The sequence below is a fragment of the Aythya marila genome (assembly GCF_965140915.1).
Source record: "Aythya marila genome assembly, chromosome: 9".
Lineage (NCBI taxonomy): Eukaryota > Metazoa > Chordata > Aves > Anseriformes > Anatidae > Aythya > Aythya marila.
The window spans coordinates 9542037-9561516 of NC_139050.1; the positions used below are offsets into that span (position 1 = coordinate 9542037).

General features: G+C 39.8%; 1 protein-coding gene across 3 annotated transcripts; it reads left to right on the top strand.

The window, feature by feature from the left end:
- Positions 1-49: 49 nt before the first annotated feature.
- On the top strand, positions 50-17085 carry IWS1 (interacts with SUPT6H, CTD assembly factor 1). Of its 3 annotated transcripts, XM_082767337.1 has the most exons (15): positions 50-209; positions 674-789; positions 6821-7457; positions 7956-8148; positions 8390-8447; positions 8789-8889; positions 9647-9797; positions 11275-11357; positions 11642-11771; positions 12764-12881; positions 13596-13707; positions 13895-13951; positions 14133-14244; positions 14841-14999; positions 16682-16820. In XM_082767337.1, the coding sequence occupies exons 1-14, from the start codon at positions 176-178 to the stop codon at positions 14967-14969; spliced, it is 2031 nt and encodes a 676-aa protein (XP_082623463.1). In that variant the 5' UTR covers positions 50-175; the 3' UTR covers positions 14970-14999; positions 16682-16820. The 3 variants fall into 3 exon arrangements, with proteins under 3 accessions (XP_082623463.1, XP_082623462.1, XP_082623464.1); XM_082767336.1 differs by lacking the exon at positions 14841-14999 and having other exon boundaries at positions 16682-17085; XM_082767338.1 differs by lacking the exons at positions 50-209; positions 14841-14999 and adding an exon at positions 2910-2964 and having other exon boundaries at positions 714-789; positions 16682-17085.
- Positions 17086-19480: the final 2395 nt, after the last annotated feature.

Here is a 19480-nt window from a genome sequence, read left to right on the forward strand (position 1 = left end):
CGGGGCGCCAGGGGAAGGGGCTGGCGCACGCGCAGTGCCGGCAACCGGCCGTTCGGAGGGGAGGCGCCATCTTGGGCCGGGCGAGCCGGGCGGCGGAGGCGCAGGTCGGTGAGCGGCGCCCCGGGGGCCGCGCCCCGCCGCCAGCCCCGAGGGCCGAGGCGGGAGCGAGCCCGCCATGGAGAGCGAGTACTACGGCGGGGAGCAGTCAGGTAGCGGCGCCGGGCCCCGGGAGGGCGGGCGGGCACGGCGGGGCCTCAGCGGCCGCCGGGAGCGCCCGGGCCCTGCGCTGCCCCGCGCCCTGTCCTGGGCCGCCGCCGCTCGGCGCCCGTCAGTGGCCGCGGCCGGGCCCCGCCGGGCTGGGACGGGGCTGGGCTAGGGCTGGGCTGGGGCTGGGGCCGGCCCGCGGGGCGTTATCGGGCCCCCAGGGCATGTGGAGCCGCTGCGGTCGTGCTGCGAGGGCTCTGCGGGGTCCTCCCGTTCTGGGGCTCCGCGGGGCGTTTGGTTCTACTCGCGGCCGTCCTGCCCGGGGGCTCACCGCCGGTGCCCCGCGCTGCTGGGAGTTATCTGCCTTCCTGGTCACCCATCGCGGCTGTCAGGGCGCTTCTCAGCGCTGGGAGACGTCACCGAGTTTTACTTTTTAAATAATTAATTTATTTGTTTCCATTCGGAGTAGATGACGGTGGAGCTACTCCGGTGCAAGACGAGAGAGATTCAGGATCTGATGTTGAAGATGAAGGAAACGAGCAGCATTCTGGATCTGAGAACGGAAGCATAGGGCACCACTCTGAGGTACCGTGGGAACTTCGTCTAGATAAGGATTGCTCTCTCATAAACTGATATTCATTTTAAAGAAATATTGCTCTTTAAACTGAGACTTTTACATTTATTGAGTTGTTCTTAAGTGTTCTGTCTGGCAAAACGTCCCGAAAGGGTTGTGTCACATAATCTCCTGACCAAGAAGTAGGGTAGTATCTTTTTATTTCAGTCCTAAATTGTTACAATAGCATTCCCTGTTTTGTACTAAAAAAAAAAAAAAAAAATGTAACATTGCCATACTTGATTGCAAAAAGATAATTTTTTGGGGCTTGAAAAGGTAAGCAATGGATTTTGAGGAATTCAGAACTTTGCTTTAAATTCTGCAAGGTAAAATGCATGGTAAAACCATGCATTACGGAGCATATGTTTCATTACCAAAGAATGAACGCTTTTTTGTCTCTAGTCTTTCTTCTTGAATGTGAAAGTTACTGATGAAGACTATTTTGTCCTGTATTTTTTACTTTGTCATTTACAAAGGAATAGATTTCTTTGTGGAAAGCCAGGTTTCTAAATGGCATTCGTCTTTCCTCTGAAGAGCTTTTTGCTTTGAGAATCCTACCCTATGAAAAGGGTGGTGGTGTTTGATCTGGGGTTGTCTTTGGAGGGGAGACGCTTAACTTGTGGTTTGATTAGTGTAGTTGGAAAGAGATTCTGATAAAAATGAAGGTTCTGTGTCTAGGACAATTCTGGGGTTAACGGTAATTTTAAGGAATTTTTTGTCTCGAGATAGAATTACATCAGGTCTTTGTAGGGCCTTCTAGGAAGGACTAATTTTGGCTTTGAAATCCTGTCTTCTGTCAGCAAAGTTCTGTTATGGAAAGCTGTGTGATGCTCTTCAAAATTGAAATCAAAGACGTTATACTCTGTTCTGCAAATTCTGTTTCATGTTGTATAAAGATCAGGATTGACTCTGACTGGATTTTCAGTGGTTATCCACTTTAAAACTCGCTTAAAATGCAACCAAACAGAATTATAAAGGTTGAAAAATAACTCCAAGATCATCTGGTCTAACCATCCCCTACCTCACCTCTGTTGCAGTATAACTTACAATCCTTTTTCTTTTTTCTTTACTGAATTCATAGTTTCATCAGTTAGAAAGTAAATGAATATGTTTTTAAAGAGTATAAAAGGGAAGTTCTTCACACTTACTTGAATTTGAGTTTAAAGCAGATTTGGATTTTTTTAAAGCTGTTGATACTTCTTTACAGTGGAAGAAATTGAGTTGTCAGGCAGCATTTGCTGTTGTGATAATCAGGATTTCAGTGGGGGAAAATGTATGGTTTTGTGTGTGACAGAAATAACTGTCTTTGGTAAGGATTAAGTGCTTCTGTTTTAGTGGAAGGGAATTCTGATGAGAGCGTGGAGAGTCATGTTGCTGCTACAGTTACGTTAAGCTTTTTCTTTGGTGTTTGAAGACTTGGTCGGTTGTTCTTACTCTTCTGTACTCCTGTGGTTTTTAAATTTTGCTTACTGTGGTCAAGTAATTGGAAATCTGGCCTAAAGAGCAGTCAACTATTATTTACATCTTTGGCATGACTTTTTCTGATTTAAATAATCAAAAATACTAGGACCCGTTATCCTTGCTTACGGATCCTCTTCATGTACCTCCACTATTGTAAGGGTTTTGTTCTGCGTTGGCTGTTGAATCTTCCTCTGTAGATAAAATAATACACAAAGTACATTTAAAAAACACACACAAAAAAAGGATTTTTAAGATTTTAACCACATTGAATCAAGTGCTAAGGCCTTTGAAGGTTCACGTTCACTATAAGACACAAAGTTTTAAGTATTCTGTTACGAACTTTTATATTCCTAGTAAATTGATGTTTTCTGTACATCAAAGCGCAACTCAACTGATAATGTGGAGCTGCTGTCTGTGAAAGGAGAGTAGCTTTCAGTAACTTATTTATCTTAAATTTTCTCATCCTCTTATTTCCTTCATCTTTAGGAATATGTGGGAGGAATGACACTCAAAGGTTATAATACCTTTGAGACAGCCCAATCAGTTAAGTCTATTTAATTACTATTTCGTCTCTAATTTAGAACTCAAATTTAAAGAACTGAAGTTTTAAACTTTCCAACTTTTTTTTCAGGTTCTTAACTTTAAAGAAAAGGGGAATCCTGAGGAATTACTTATGTAGGTCTCAGGTATGTGGGTTTTTCTTTTCCACAATTCTTTTCTGGCTTTCCTTCCCCCAGTCCCACTTTATCTATAAATGTTCTCCTTGATGTCCTTACTGATTCTGTTTCAGACAAATAGAATTAGATAACACATAGTTTTAGTACAGTAATGAATATTAAATCACATTTACAGTGTTTGTACAAGTCAGGCTCATACGGAAATCTTTAATGGCTTAGATCTTACACTCTAACCAAGTTGCTGCTGTCTTCTTCATTTAAGTTATGGTTTGACTGTGACTGCTAAGAAATGCACAAATATCTTACATTTCTGAAAACAGAAGCTTCCTGATCTGCCCGTGAAGGTCATGTATACCTTAGTTTAACAAATGTCATTCATAAGATTGTAGTGGATGGGTCAATTCTGTTGAACTTATTAAACTACCATAATAGTACATCTTAAAAGTGGCTGCATGTTGATCCAATAAACTACTTGCTGACTGAAGCTTTTATATGGAAGGATAACACTGTAAATTTGATTTTTATGTATTCCTTACTTTATACTGTACTAAAGCCTCATGTTACAGAATTCTTTCAGTTAAAAAAATTAAGGACATCTCAATTAAGAAGTTTATAGATAAAGAGGAGGAAGAAAAGAAAGCAAAGGAATTAGAGAAAAATGTGGTAGCAATTACCTGAGACCTACTTGTTTTTGAGGATGTCTAAACTTTTAATTAAGTAATTGGAAAAATAAAAATAGGAAATTCCAAAATTACATAATTGATTTCTTTGAACACACCTTTTTAGAGACAAATCATTTTAAAAGAAAAGGGGGGAGGGGAGGTAGGGGAGAGATGCAGGTGGACTGTCCTGCAGAGTTAAGTCATCTCATTGTGAAGTTGCACTTACTTCCTACATGAAATACATTCCAAAACATTCACAGATGCGTTAATTTATTCAGAAGACCTTGCACCAACAAATGGCTGTGGACAGGGCCTGTTTGTTCTGCCTAGGTTCTGAGCGAGTCAGGTGTGTCTCCCCTCCGCTTTAGAAGCTGCTCAGTTGCGTTGATGTAGTGCTGAGTCCGAGGTAGCACGTGTCGTCCCACTGCAGGGCCGGCTGTCTTGGCTTGTCCAACTGTGTGCTTTTGGCTTAGCTTGGGTTGTGCTTTACAGGTTCAGGACTGGAGTAGATGATACCTGTCTGTCCAAACTGTGCCGGGACACCTGTTACCTGTGTCTTCCTGAGTTCTCTCTTAAGTGGTTCTGTAGGTGATGGTATCGCAGTGGAGTTGAGAAGCTGTAATTACCATCGTGATTCTGTGGTGCAAAGCACCGTATGGTCATGGTGTGAGCTAATTAGGATGCGTGGATGCTTCCCCTCCCCAAATAGCTTCCCTCTGAAGAGTGACTGTCAGTTTGCATAATAGATTTGAGGTTCAGTATGTTGTAAAGTGCTTTAGTAATACTGCTATATAATTGGAATGATTTCTTACCAAGGATTTTGCATAGGAACTTCTTTGTAGTTTAGCAATACATCCTGAATAGGAGCATACGTAACCTGCAGCTATGCTTTCAACCTTAAAAATGTTGAGTGGCTAAGAATTGTTATAAATTCAAGTTGGTTCTTTAATTCTGTAGATAGTAGTAAATAGTAAATAGTAGATAGTAAACCTAATAGTTTAAACAGAAATATTTCTGTTGATTTCTTCGGTTTTGTTTAGCAAAATCCTTTATTGCTGCTGACATAGTTATAAGTACCTACTCAGTATCAGCCATCTGAAATCAGGAAAAAACAAATAAAACCACCAAACATTAAATGGCACAGAAATAAGGAGTGAAGAACGTGTATTTTAATAAATGTCAACTTAAGTGTAGACCTCTACATTTCTTCTCCTCTCAGTGATCTAGTCTGTAACATTGTTGTAAAATCTGCATTTCCTCTTCCCTTTGCAGCTGTAGCTTTTTTTCTTCATTAATACTGTGAGAGAAAATACATCATTTTGATGAAGAGCACAAAATAAAATCCTGTGAGAAACAGGGAGCAGTTTGGGTGTGTGGTGTTCCTTAGTTCTGCACCCTCAATTCTGTAAATCCTTCCTATTTAATTCTTTACAATTCCAATTTCAGATTTCTAACTGAACTGTATCTCCGCTCTGTAAGGAGAAATGAGAAATACCGAATGGTGCCACCAGCATGGTTCAAAAGGCTGACACTACTGTAGGGTCAAGTACAAGCAGGAGACAGAAAAGTACTCGAGTTATCACAGCTGCAGTTCTATAGCTAGCATTAGGTAACTTGGAAGCAGTGAAGTGGTATTTGAAGTGTGTTTTAAAATTCTGTAGTCCTGATTTTGTTCCAGTGTGTAACTTTCTGTTAGTAATGTTGCAGTTGTTTAGAAGTTGTCACTTTATGAAGTACTAGCTAAGAGAATAAATGCATAAGATCCAGAATCTTAAAAAGTAATGTTATTTATCAGTCAATATAATTGTGGAAGGAGTAATTCCTAAAAGCTATTACTTGTTTTATTTTAAAAGTCCTTCGTGTTCATATGTCATAAAGATTAATAATATTGCTTGTCATGCCTGTAGGATAGATAGATACACCTGCATTGTGTGTGGCTCTGAATGTGGGTGTGGAATGACCATAGAAAATAAAAAGAGGAAGTCTGTCCTATCAAGGAGAAGAGACTGCTAACAGGAGACTTGGAAGCTCTAGGACATGTAGGTCTTAAAGCATCTCCTAGGACAATAAATACTCAGTTTGCAAAGGTGCTAGTGAAATGAGTCCGCAGCTGAGAAGAGAGAATCATCCCTGAAAAAAGCTTCCCTGAGAAGTATTTAGGAAAGAGGCTCTCATCAGTGTTCTTTTCAGCTGAAAACGGGATTATTGTGACAGTGACTGCTGTAGACATGCTGAATTAAGGCACGGGAGTTCAAGAGAGTCCAATTTTGTTTTCTTAGGCAAATGCATTTTTTTCCAAGTGGAATTTAGATCTTCTAGGAAAGATAAAACTGCATTCTGTCGTCAATAAGGATAGAGACAGGTGGCTTGTTGAAGATTTTTCCATAAATGGAATGTTTGGCTCTGTTGTTACTGTGTAGAAGACATAAAGGATTGCGTTTCACTAGTTTTCAGAAGGTTGGTGTGTTTATACACACAAATTATCTCAGGTATCTGTGTAGGCATGGGAGCTGTGAGCTTAAGGGAGAGAACTGTTGAACCTGTTCTTAGGTTTTTACCCACCGAAACCCAAAGCTTCTTAATAATGCTCTTAAGGCTCTAATTAAAACTTTATTCCTGTTTTTTATAGGCCTTTTGGTCTTGGCGTATTGTTAAGTAAGGAGAGGGTGCAAGCTCTCTTGGGCTTTACTCTGAAAGTAACACATGCAGTTTCAGTAAAATGTACTTCGTACAAAAATGTCTATTTGAGATCTTCAGAAATGACCAGTGTGGGAGTCTGTTTACTTGCATTATTTTGTGGGATTTGGACTAAACCATTTTGAAGGCCCAACTTTTTAAAGTGAAGTAATTAAGTATTTAGACTTGAAAGACTGGACCCTTCTTGGGCCTCTTCGCTTGAGGTGGTGTTTTTTTTTTTGATTCTGTTTCTAAAATAGGATTGAGTAGCAGGATGGATGGTGTTCTGTTGATCTCTTAATATTTTTCTTGATCTGTAGTATACGATAGTGAGTCCTTTGACTCAAATCATCTAATTTCTGTATACATTTTATATATGTAAAATAAAGTATTTCAGTCTGCAGTACCCTTGGCAATCACATGGGAGGAAGGACAAGCAAAAACTCAAACTTCTTGTTTTCTTTTTTTTTAAATCTTTTTTATATAGATTTTTGCTTACTTGCCTAAAATTACTTTTCTTTTTTCAGAATGAACACAGTGATGGAGAAGAGGATGGGCAAACAGGAGAGCCTCGTATGACAGACTCTGAAAATGAAGATGTACCGAGGCAAAAAGACAGTGACTCAGATAACGAGGAGCCTCCAAATCACAATGTAAGTGATTCAGACAATGAAGCAGATCATGGAGGGAAAGACAGTGACTCTGATGCTGAGGACCGTCCAAATCAGCATTTAAGTGACTCTGAAAATGAAGATGCCTTAAATCATCAAGCTAGTGACTCTGAAAATGGAGAACCTCACAGGGATCACAGTAGTGACTTTGAAAATGAGGAAACACAGAAGCAGCCGGCCAGTGACTCGGAGAACGAGGAGGTCCGCAAGCAGCCAGCCAGTGACTCGGAGAGCGAGTCTGCTTCCAGACACAAACGAGAAATAGAGTCTGATGACAGTGATGGCGAGGACAGGAAGGAGGAGGTGCAGAATGATTCTCATCATTCAGATAACAAACGTGCGAGGGAAGGATTTCAGGGCTCTGACAGCGAAGAGGAAGGTCCTAAGAGACGAAAAATCTCAGACAGCGATGAAGATGAGAAAGAGGAGGAGAAGACTGTGAAGAGGAAAACAGCCATTCTTTCTGACAGTGAGGATGACACTGAGAAAGCACGTAAGCAACTTTAGTATGAAAATAAAAATGTGACATGACAAGTAGTAGCGTTATTGTTAATCCCTTATTTTTATGTGAAGAAAGCATCTAAGATAAATGTGAAACCACAAAGTGGTTTTGCTTTTAAAGTACAACTGCTTTTGGAGAAGGTATTGTTCTAACTGCATTTCTGTGTGAATATGTATCTAATGTTTTGGAGTAATAGGTAGGCTTAACACAAGTAAAAAGATATATATATATTCTGCAGTAACGTTGCTTTATGGTGGTACCTGTTTTCATGTTGAGTATTTCCATTGTACTTCTTTACTTTGCTGTTTTTTCTCTATATTTTCTAAGATACACTAGGGATGAGAGTAAGTTCTGAAATTACCAGTTTGTATGGATGGTGTACTGTATGTAGTTAGTTACCAACTGAATAAAAAAGATTTTAGAATGGACATAATTTTTTTAAATGGCAATTATGTTTGGGCAGGCAGTAATGCTTCTTTCTGTTGGCAGCTGCAAAAAAAGTACGAATCCTTTCTGATGTTGAAGAATCAGATAGCGATGCTGCCTCAGAGAAATCTGATAAAAGGAAGAAAAATATGGTATCAGATAGTGAAGAAGAGGAAGAAAGAAAAGAGAATGCTGGGAAGAAAACAGAAGAGAAAGATCTGTTTGGCAGTGACAGTGAATCTGGAAATGAACAAGAGTAAGTGCTCGTGGGAATGTGAATTCCTTCAGGGCTGCAGGTAGTGATGCTGGTCACTGATGGGGTAATGGAGGAAAACCAACCAGAGAATGAATGTCTGCTTTTATTGGTAGTGTGAAGAGGAAGGGCAGTGTGGCAGAATGGAAGGTGGATCTCCACTCAGCCATATTAGAAATTTCTCAGGAAATGCAGTTCTCACTACTGCAGTATAAATAGATAAGTGTTACTATTACCTTCGCAGGAACCTGATTGCAGATATATTTGGAGAATCTGGTGATGAGGAAGAAGAGGAATTTACCGTAAGTGCTATTGGGGATGTTTCTTATTCGGTTGCCAGATGGAATCTCCATGGGAAGCTATTCCTAGAATGCCTGTTGGGGTTTGCATTCGTGTTCAAGGATGTACTGTTTTGGGATGAAGATTTTTATCTGCTGGACTCATTGAGTTAAATAACCTTCACAGTGCTACTACTGGGAGAGCCATTGGTGTGACAGTCATAGGTGAAATTAGGAATCCTTTGTTCCTCTTTCAGGTAAATCTGAAGAGGATTTAGAGGAAGCATTTAGAGTGTAAGAGTCAGGCACCTGCGTAGATGCTTTGTCTTAATTCCTACACTGACTTACACTGCCTTTACCATCAGGGCTTTAACCAGGAGGACTTGGAAGAAGAGAAGGGTGATGCAGAGATGAAGGAGACAGCAGATGAGTCGGACTCTGATGATAACATCAAACGAGGGAAGCAGTAAGTGGATATGTTACGTACTCCTTTGTTAATAGCAAATGCAATATTTGAGCAAAAAGGTTCATCCAAAACTTGGCTAGACTTCATGAAAGGCAAGGAAGGGGCTGTGTGTCTACAGAAAGCATGTTTTTATAGACCATGACTTGCTCTGCTTGTACAGTTCAGTCACTTGGCAATCCACAGCAGATTGCCTATGCTGCTGGTCCTGCTCCAGAGAAGTAGTAGTATTTTGTAGGTCATATCAAAACCTGAATGAAATGAACGTCTAATGAAACAAACATCTAACCCTGCTGCTAGCATCAGGCCATGCGAAGGAGCACTGGAGTCACAGTTTTGTTTCTCTGCTGCTGTAGGGGATAAGGTGTGCCAAGGCTTGACCCCAGCTTCTCTCCTCTTTCCTTCCTGTCTGATCCAGTAGAGTTAGAGCAATGTATTGCAGGTACAGGAAAGCTAAATATTTGCTTCAGTGACAACTTTAGCACATTTTCAACCCTGGATGTGTGCATCTCTTTAGGTGTTTTAGTAAGGTCTTTTACAGACTTCTGAGGGCATCTCAGAGCTGCTGAAGCCCTTTGCTAGTTTCCCAGTTAGCATACTGAGGAGATCTAATTATCTTACGGGGGGCATTGAGACATAATGCTTGTAGAGTTCTTGGAGATTTGTGGAACGGTTGTTAAAGAAATACAAAATATTTTCTACAAAGGTGGTGAAATCAACCCACTTCTGACCATCAGCAAACTTTCTTCTTGCGTTTCAGTATGGACTTCATGTCAGATTTTGACATGATGCTGCAGCGAAAGAAGAGTATGAGTGGCAAGCGTAGACGAAACCGTGATGGTGGAACTTTTATTAGTGATGCAGATGATGTGGTCAGTGCTATGATTGTGAAGATGAATGAAGCTGCAGAGGTGGGTTTTCTAGGTTCCAAAAACACCAATTTCCCCTGTGCAATCAGTAAAATAGAGGTATCTGTTACTCAGGATTAGTAAGCTGTACGCTACTGAAAGCTTCCAGTATCTAAACAACTGTTTAATGTCATTTTGCTAGTCTGAATTACTGCTTTGTTTTAAAGATGATATTTAGTTAATTTGGTAAACTGATCAGCTGGGATCAACTGCCCTATAAAAAGGGATGAATACATGTTATGTAAAATGTATGTATATCAAATCCTGAGATAGAGACTACGGTTTGATTTCACTCTGCAATTAGTAGTATATACAGTACTTAATTGTTTGTTCCTGAGAAGAAACCTTTTCTGAAGGGCTTGAATGACAATAATGTGGTAGATGATTGTAGAACAATAGAATTATCCCTTGGCAGACTGCTTCTTTCAAGGAGTTGTGTTTTATTACCAGGGTCTTGCCTTTTGTTATTGCTGTACTATTGTTGAAGTAGCAGTCAATTTAACAGCATGGTGAAACTCATTAAAAGCAATTGGGAGGCAATTTTAGAAAGAGGAGTCTTTCTTAATGTGTTTGGGGAAGAAGGGCAGAGTAAGATAGTGGTCTGGGAGACAACTGTGGCTTTCTTGGTCGTCAACAAGATGGTGGTCAAATATTTTAAACAAAGCAATGAAGTTTGGAATACTGGAGAGAGGAAGAGCTGAGCTCCAGTGCTGTGGTATCTTTAGTTGTTTAGCATGTGCCTATAAAGCTATTCTGGAACAGAAGAGCATTAAAAGAATCTCCTCTCTCACAATTAAAAAAAACATTGTGTAGAAAGAGCCTTCAGTGAGTTAAGCACCTGGAAAGGTACAAACACAGCAGGAGACAAATCTGTTGATTGTAGTGGGTCTCTCTGATACTTAATCCCACATTTTGAATAGATAGTGAGATAATGGACTGAGGTGGTAATCACATCATTGTTTTGAAACTGAGACAGGTTTTGTTCTAGCACTTCATACACGTATGCATGCTTTAATGTTAATTCTACCATGCATCCCTCTAAGCCACCTGGTTTTATAGTTACGTTTTTAGGTGATGTGAATGCATGTATTTTCACTTGTTACTGTTTTGGTTAGTTATTTGTTGTAGTTTGGGTGAGATTTGCTATGAGCGTTTCTAGGATAGCTACGCATAGCTAGCATACAAGACCCTGCAGAATGCCAGTTTATTGCAATAAATGTAAATTGTGAAGTAGAAACACAGATCATTCTTTCCAGGAGAATGTTGATTAAGGTGTTTTTTTTTTTTTTAAGAGAAACTGTTGTATAAAATGTATTTTGGAATTGTAGCAAGATAGAGCCAGGTTATAAAGTTAGTGTGGTCCTGCTAAAGGCAAATTCTCCAGTAACTTACTACTGACCTTTTTCCTGTAAATACTGCAGTGGATGGGAATTCCTGATTTCTTCTTTTGATTGACTTGCGATTCTTCAACTCTCTACAGGAGGATCGACAGCTGAATACACAAAAGAAACCCGCACTAAAGAAATTAACTTTGCTACCGACTGTAGTTATGCATCTTAAAAAGTAAGTCATTCTTCCAGATGATTATCATCTTTGGAAATATTGGGAACTTGGTAGATTTCATAGGGTGACATTACAGTTGTATTGAGCATGCAGCGAAACGCTTTTCTTAGTATTAGGTAAATGCTGGAGCTAGGTGACCTCAAAAAAATGAAAAATGATCCCTAGTTTTACCTGTTAAATTAACAAACTCAAACATACTGTTGTGTTTCAAGGACCATCACATCTTAAGATCTAGGTGTATTCCTGTATGACTTCATGGCTTATCTATACATTAAACTTTCTAGGCAGGACCTCAAAGAAACTTTCATCGATAGTGGTGTAATGTCTGCCATCAAAGAATGGCTTTCTCCTCTTCCAGACCGAAGTCTGCCAGCACTGAAGATAAGAGAGGAGCTTCTGAAAATCCTGCAAGAGGTTTGAAACTGATTTCTAACTGTATTTGATTGGTAGCTTCAGGTTTTTATGGTCATGCTTTACAGAAATGTGTGTTGATAACTGCTGATGATGTTACTGATGATCCATGCAGTGTGAAATGTAGGGGGAAGCAAACAGCAAGTTAAATACATTTGGTTTAAATTTCACATTGCTTTTAATGAGTATTCTGTATCTTGTAGATATTCCGTCTATCTGAGCAAAATTTGGCTAGGGAATTTCAGACACATAATCGTTACAAAATTTTTGCTTATGTTCACAATAAAGCAAATAGCTGTGCTGGCAGTCAGCCAGGAGATGTTTGTCTCATGGGAACCATATGTGTGAAGTTCCCTATCCTCTATCAGGGAGGTACATGCTATGGCTTTTGTAGGTTCTTGATGAATCTAAATGGCTTAGTGACTTATCTTCCCTTGTTCTCTGTGGCTCATATGTTGTGATTGTTCACTTTAAGTAGCCTTTGCTGCATTTGTAAAATTAGTGTGGCATAATCTTGATAGCAGAACAGAAGTTAAATTTCTCTTGCAGCATGACTGTGTGACTCTATTGACTGAAGCTTTAGAAATTTGTTGTTGCATAAGAATTTGCACAAATTCTGACTGATTTAGGTTATAATTGAATATGTGGCTTTTGCCATGTAAACTTTTATCCTTGTAAAATGAATGCTTAGAAGGCAGTAATTCTGTTTTGGGGTAATATAAACACATGAGCATTTGGAGTAAATACTTCAGGAAACTTAGCTCAATTTGTGTATAAGAAATAAGAATGTTCAAGTAAATTTATGTCTGGGTGTTCGATACTTGAACCTTTAACTTATTCCTAGTGGAAAAGTGCCAAAACACTTTTTTCCAAGATTACTGTGAAGGTAGGTTTTGGTTTTTGCAAAGTTCACACATCACTTCACACACATCTGTTCAGACATCATTTCTTGTTTTTTTTTTTTTTTTTTTTTTTTTCCCAAACTTCCTTATTAGCTGCCCAGCGTGAGCCAAGAGACCCTGAAGCACAGTGGCATTGGAAGAGCTGTGATGTACCTTTACAAACACCCCAAAGAATCGAGACCTAACAAAGATATGGCAGGGAAGCTAATCAGTATGTAAACCTTTTCTCTTCCTTCAGTTAGATTTCACTGGTAATTTAATTTCTGCATCAGTCTTTCTGTTGCACATTGTTATTGTCTGTACTAGAACTAACTCTGCAATGTAGGAATCTCATTAATCTGTGATAGTTTTGTTTGCAGAGCTCGTATTGAACACTGTTACATTAATGTCTGCATGCAGTTTTTCCTGTTCTGCTGTAAAACTAGATAATAGCTTTTATGTTGCCCAAATTCTCTCTTGGCTAGTTGTCCAGACCACATCTACCTGTTAGCAAAGGAAGAAGGTGCTCCATTTATTCCATGGAGGAGAGGTCTTAAATGACCATCTAAAAATTTACTTCTTAAACAGCTGTAGTCATGTGTAGTGTATTCCATCCTGAATGACTGCAAACTAATTACAAAATTGTTCTGTTCTTCAGGAAGTATTTTTCATATTTCTAAAATAACACTGTGGCATGCAGGAGCTTCTGGCACTTAAATATTTCTAGAGCTAAGAGAGATTCCAAAAATGCAAGCAATAGCAAGAGACTTTATGGATAAAAGCAGTTTGTTACTGTCCACAAGGTTGGATTTCCCTGAAATATTAAGAGTTCAAAAATCATCTGTGTGGTTGAAGGGAAGTATAAGTGAACATTGAAAGCTGTGTTTAGTTATCAGATTGGTTTAGAGAGAAATTTGATGTGCTCATTAACCTATTTATTTACTAGATGAATGGTCTCGACCCATCTTTGGCCTTACCTCAAACTACAAAGGCATGACAAGAGAAGAGAGGGAACAGAGAGATTTGGAACAGATGCCTCAGCGAAGAAGATTGAGTAGGTAAGAATACCAGAGAGAAATGAGATTTTCTTTCTTTCTAAGACTCCAAAAAGAAAAGTTTTGTATAAGTAACAAGGGAAATAAAAGAACAATGATTTCTGATCTCTTTCTTCTCTTACCGCACTTGTCTTTTTGTTGCTATCTTTCTTTGTGTGTGGATGCCTGTAAAATCTTATTTTTCTTGCAGCTCCGGTGGTCAGACTCCCCGCAGGGATCTGGAGAAAGTATTAACAGGAGAGGAAAAGTAGGTTGGAATTTTTATTCTTTTGACTAGAAAAAAGTATTTTAATAGTGCTAAAAATGTGCAGTTTGAGGTTTTTTTTAAAGTCAGTGGTTAAGCTCGTTTTTCCAGAGGTAGAATACTATCTGTAGTGCTCTTCCTATGTGAGATTTCTGTGTCTAAAAACAACATTTCTCTTTTGCAGGGCTCTTAGACCTGGAGACCCTGGTTTCTGTGCACGTGCGAGGGTGCCAATGCCTTCCAACAAGGACTATGTGGTTAGGCCAAAGTGGAATGTGGAGATGGAGTCCTCCAGGGTAAGCGCTGCAGTGCAGGGCATAGCGTGGTCTCTTTTAGTGACTCTGTACCTCAGCTGTCTGGGAATCTGTCGCCTTATTGCTGTGGTTACTGTACAATACAGCAGTTCCTTGTATGTGCCTCTTCTAATTTGAGTAGACAACAAGTTCTGCTATCAAATGGGCTGTGTTAAGCCCATCAAATTCTTCCACACAGGTGTCATTGCTTCTCTTACCAGAAAGATTTTCATCCTATCTGTTCTAGAGCTTTTCTCTAGGGGTAAGAATCTGATTATAGGCTTCTTAATTTTAGAACATCTTAAAATAAAGCAGCAGTTTAATTAGTATGTCACCAATATTTTATCTTTCTTCCATTTTTTTTTGTATTGTGTTCTTTTTTAAGATGATTTTCCAGTTTGTGAAAACTTCAGAGTTTTAGCAGGCTTCAGTAGAGGCCTTTGCTGTGTTTTATTTGTTTTTTCTATCTACCTTGTATGGTTTTAATCTAAAGGTTGGAGTACGTGGTAGAACACATGTAAATGGAAGAAGTAATAATTATTGTGATTTTTTCTGCTGTTATTTTTACTTCTTTGCATTAATTGAGATATTATTTCTAGCCCGGGACTATTAAGAGAGGTATTAGTCGCTTGGAAAAACACAAGAGACGGTTTGCTGAACAGAAACGACTCAGCAAAGTGCATCGGGCCATCAAGTTCAGCATTGAAGGCAACAGGATGCCCCTGTAGCCATGACACTGCCTTCCCCGAGTTTGAGAGGTATCCCTCAAGGGAGGTGTGAACAGTGCTTGTGCTTCAACTGTTGGTAGTTTGCACATACGGGAAAGGAGTGTGTACACCCTAACTTCAACTTGGAAAACTCTCCTTGTATTCTCTAAAGTCTGTACCGAGACCTAAATGGTAACTTGTGCAGGAAAAAGGACGTTGTAGCACGTAACATCTGCTATGATGCCTGCCTCTGTGGCTTCAGGGTGTCCAAATGAGAGGTATTAAGTGAAAATACCTGTGCTCAGAAATAGCTTTGCACCTGTAGCTTTGGGTGCTCAACACCAAGATGAGCAAGACTGAGCATCGTGAAACCTGTTCTCATTTAGGTTCTCAAGGTTTGCCTGACCTGACACAGGAGGTCTTAGCTCTTAATGTCAGACTTGGTAGCACTGTGTACTAACACCTGTGCCTGTTTTACTGGTACTAAACAAGGTACTTCTCATGCCTACTTATCCAAGGTCACTGATGGGAGAGTTAGGGGGTGGTTGACAGCAGGAGGAGAACAGGACAGAATTCCCTGCTGTGAATGGGACTGAAGAGAGATCAGTCATTGACGTACATCAACATGAGAACCGTTTGGACAATATCTTGTCTCGTTTCAGTTCTTTTATGTGAGCAGAGGTGTCACAAACAGTGACAGAAGGGTAGCTTCATATTTATTTCTGTAAAAAACAAACAAAAAAAAAAACTTTTGAAAATCAGTGAAATCCTAGATACAACTTCAGTGGATAGTTTTCTGAATAAAGTATTAAATGAGGGTGAGGAACCCCACCTCAGCCACCTCGGAGATGGGAACGAGAGGTTCAGCTCTTCATAGATGGTTTTGTCAGGTACTAAGTAGCACATTCTGGATATCTGGATATTTTTTCCTGGACTTAAAAGGTATAAAGTTGCTATTGTTTCTGTTGTCTAGTTAAGGAAAACTGCTTTTGAGAAAGTAAAGGGATCAGGAGGTCGTTGCTCTCCAGTGGCGTTTCTCTACAGAGTTACTGTATTTGTGTAAAAACAAAACAAAACAAAAAAACACAAACTGCTGTGTCATCTCAGTTTCTCAGCTGCAGTTAAAATACAGAGATGAAATGCAGCAACTTTCTGACAATGTGTATGGTCAGCTTTTCTCAGGCATTTCTTTTGCTTCCAACCTTACTTCCTTGTTTTCCAATAATCTCTTGCTTTTTAAGTACTAATCAGTGACTTCTAAAATAAATTGCAGTTTGGAATTGATATGTCAACTCAACCCACTTCAGTTACTGTGTAGCCATATCTAAAATCTTCCACCCACTGGAAGCTTGTATGTGGTGAAGTATGTTTGTTGTTAAACTCCAGCTGATACAGATATGAAACTATTCCAAACTGTATATTCACCCAGTGTGTGAACAACTAACGTGGTTATTAATCCTCACAATGGGAAAGCTTTCCTCTGTGTGGTGTGTGTGTGTGACCACTTCTGTATATGTGATGCCTACATTGGGGGGATTATTTATCTGCTGGGGGGGGCTGAGGGGAAAATGTGTGCACCCCCTCCTCACACCTCCCAGCCCCCACACCACTGACCTCATCAGATCCTTCTTGCAGGTCGAACCTTGCATGCCTTGCTTTCTTGAACCTTTGGGACGTCTGCTTTTTTTTTTTTTTTTTTTTTTCAGTGGTAATTATTAGTTTTATTTTTTAAGTTCCAGGGGACCTCTAAGAAAGGGGTGAGTCGACTGGACAAACAGATGCGGAAATTCACAGATATCAGGAAAAAAAGCAGATCGGCCCATGCAGTGAAAATCAGCATTGAGGGCAATAAGATGCCATTGTGACCCTTCACAGAATACCCCATGATCTCTGCTGTAAGACAATACACCCATAGACTCTTGGGAGACCTTTAAATTTTTTAACTTGTTTGTTTTTTTTTTCAGTGAATCTTTAAATTGTTGGTTCAGGTTCTGGTATAAGATAATGTCCGAGGACTGTGAATTTGGGGACTTCTTTCTCCTGATTGTATTTAAACTTGCTCTATTGTGTCCTTTGTACAGACCACATATTTGTTGTATTGCAATACTTTAGACAATAAAAAATCTGTTTTTTTGGGGGGACTGTCTATTAATTGCTCAAGACAGTGTACACGTGGAGTCCTGAGAAGACAGTGAATATCTGAAATTTCCCCCCAAAAAAGTGTACTTGACGTGTGGAAAGGCTGATAATCAGGAATTTTGTGTTTACAATTTTACATTTCTTATTTGTTCAGTGATTTTTAATATGTCAGTGTATCTGTCTTTTGAGAGATGCATATTGGAATTGATAACAGAAATACCGATCATCTGCTTGAAGGATTTCACCTTTCATGAATGCATGATGCAAAGTTCAAGAGAAGACCCAGAAGGCTGACTGCAAAAAAAAAATCCAGCTGCCTCCAGTTAAAATGTTTGGTGTAAGTAAGGCAACAATATTCCACTTGTGTTGAGCCTTTGTGCTAACAGCAAAGCCTTCAACAGTGACTGCTACTGGAGAGCAAATGACTGGAGCGGGAGGGCTTTTCTGTGAGGCACCAGAGCACAGAGTATGTGTACGGTAAGCCAGACTTAGGAGTCAAAGGTGTTGAGACTGCTGGAGAGGACTGTCCGAGTGCTCAGCTCAGGACTCCGCCTGTGTAGAGCCTTGGCTGCTGGTTTTGATGCTGCTGTGACTTCATTTAGTACAGGTGAAAGACACCTTTTCTTGTCCTGCTGTAATGTCTGGGTGGAACAAACATGTTGTTTGTAGCCTACTAAGGACTTTCCAAAAGGCTTATTTTATCAGTGGTAAGGAGAAGGCTTCTGTCTGCATTAGGTAGATAACGCTGCTATTTGTCCCTGATGCTGCGGAGCAAAACTGTGTACCTCTGCTCTGTACCATTGCCTCTGAAAGTATTTTTGTCTGCTGAGCTTGTCTACAAGGAAAGGATCACTCCTTGCATGGAGAACTGGCAGCTGGCATTTCAGTAAGACCGTTGCCTTTGTTCCAGAGGAATGCAGCCCGTTGGTTTATGAAGACTAACGTGAATTCTGTGAGGTAGGGATCATGGTGGGGAATGATATAAAAAGCACTTAGCACCCCCAGTGTCTGCTGGAACTGCTAATGGAGAGAATGCGAGTACTTGCATTTGAAATATTTAACAGTGGGGGGCTGTGATGCTAAAGTAAAGCTCTATGTTAGGATATGAACTTGGAGCACAAACTGAAGAAGAATGCCTGTGCTGAAGCCTGCTAAAAGAATTCTAGTTGCAAGATTACTTCATCTGCTCTTACCAGGTATACTTGTATGACTCAGTAGCTTATCTCAGGTGTGTGGTTTTTGTTTTTAGTCTGGTAAGTGTTCCAAGTTTTTTTAATTAAGAAATTATTGAATGATGGGTTTCTTTACTGCCATATTGGCAGGTGCAAACTAAGTGAAAATAAGTGCAGTATGGATCTGTTCCTGCCCAGGTTTCGTTTGGTCCTGGTGACCTATGGATTAGGAGAGCTTTTTACTTTATTTTTTTTTAAGACTGTTTTTTGTAGTAGTTCTGGTACTGCAGTCTGGTACTGCACTCAGGGGTGGGGGGGAGTCGTGTGCTGTTTTTTCTTAAGCATTTTCTTGAAGTACAGACCATGGTGGTCTTGGGTTGCCTCAATATGCAGTTTCTTGTCATCAAAATTAATCGCAATAGCGCTATATCATGTGTTCTATAAGACAAACAAACAACAAGGGTTTGTTTCTTACAGAGTGGGAATAATGGACTTCTATAAGGCTGTGAACAAAGCTGAAGAAGAGACCTCGTAATGTACATCTTTTTTTTTTTTTTAAATTAGAACTTAATAGTGAATTGTAAGAAAGGTCCCCAAATCAAAATGTCTTTGGACATGGGTCATAAAGACCATCTGTTAATTGTAGCAGAGAAAAGTGATTCTGTGTATGGCAGTGTAGGTATACAAAGCAGGTAACTATTTGGGGGAATCTTACTCTGGCCCACGGATATTTTGTTTCATCTGCATCTTTGTCATTGAGCACTTGTATGAAGCATGTGGAGCTGCTAATGATGTGGAGAAATAGCCTCTTAGAAGAATGGCTAGGTGCACATAGTTAAAATTTTCTATCATAAAAGGAAGATGTTTCTTATATATGTGTAGGATGTTGTTTTTTTTTCTTTTTCCCCTCCCCAGTCACGTGTGTTCACAGATACTTCGTGTTTGAAGTGCTATTTTTAAAACCCATACTGTGTGAGCTAAATAACATCATTGCGTAGGGGGCAAGGGAGTCTTTAGAATATATATATATATATATTTTTATTTTCCCTTAGAAAAAAAGGTATGAAAACAGGCAGCTCTGTTTGTCTGCTGCTCCTGCAGCTCCATGTTCTGTGGTACTCTGCCCAGAGCTGGATGGGTGAGGCGCACACCCCATCTGCACACCTTTCCTCACCAGCTGCAGCAGTTCCTTCTTCCTCTCACCCTGTTAAAGTAATGATT

What these genes read in the sequence shown, in the direction of transcription:
- IWS1 (XM_082767336.1), top strand. Translation starts at nt 176, where the DNA reads ATGGAGAGCGAGTACTACGGCGGGGAGCAGTCAG. An exon ending in GAATCTGGAAATGAACAAGA is followed by an intron (nt 8,149 to 8,389) that starts GTAAGTGCTCGT and finishes TTACCTTCGCAG; the next exon opens with GAACCTGATTGCAGATATAT. An exon ending in AACATCAAACGAGGGAAGCA is followed by an intron (nt 8,890 to 9,646) that starts GTAAGTGGATAT and finishes CTTGCGTTTCAG; the next exon opens with TATGGACTTCATGTCAGATT.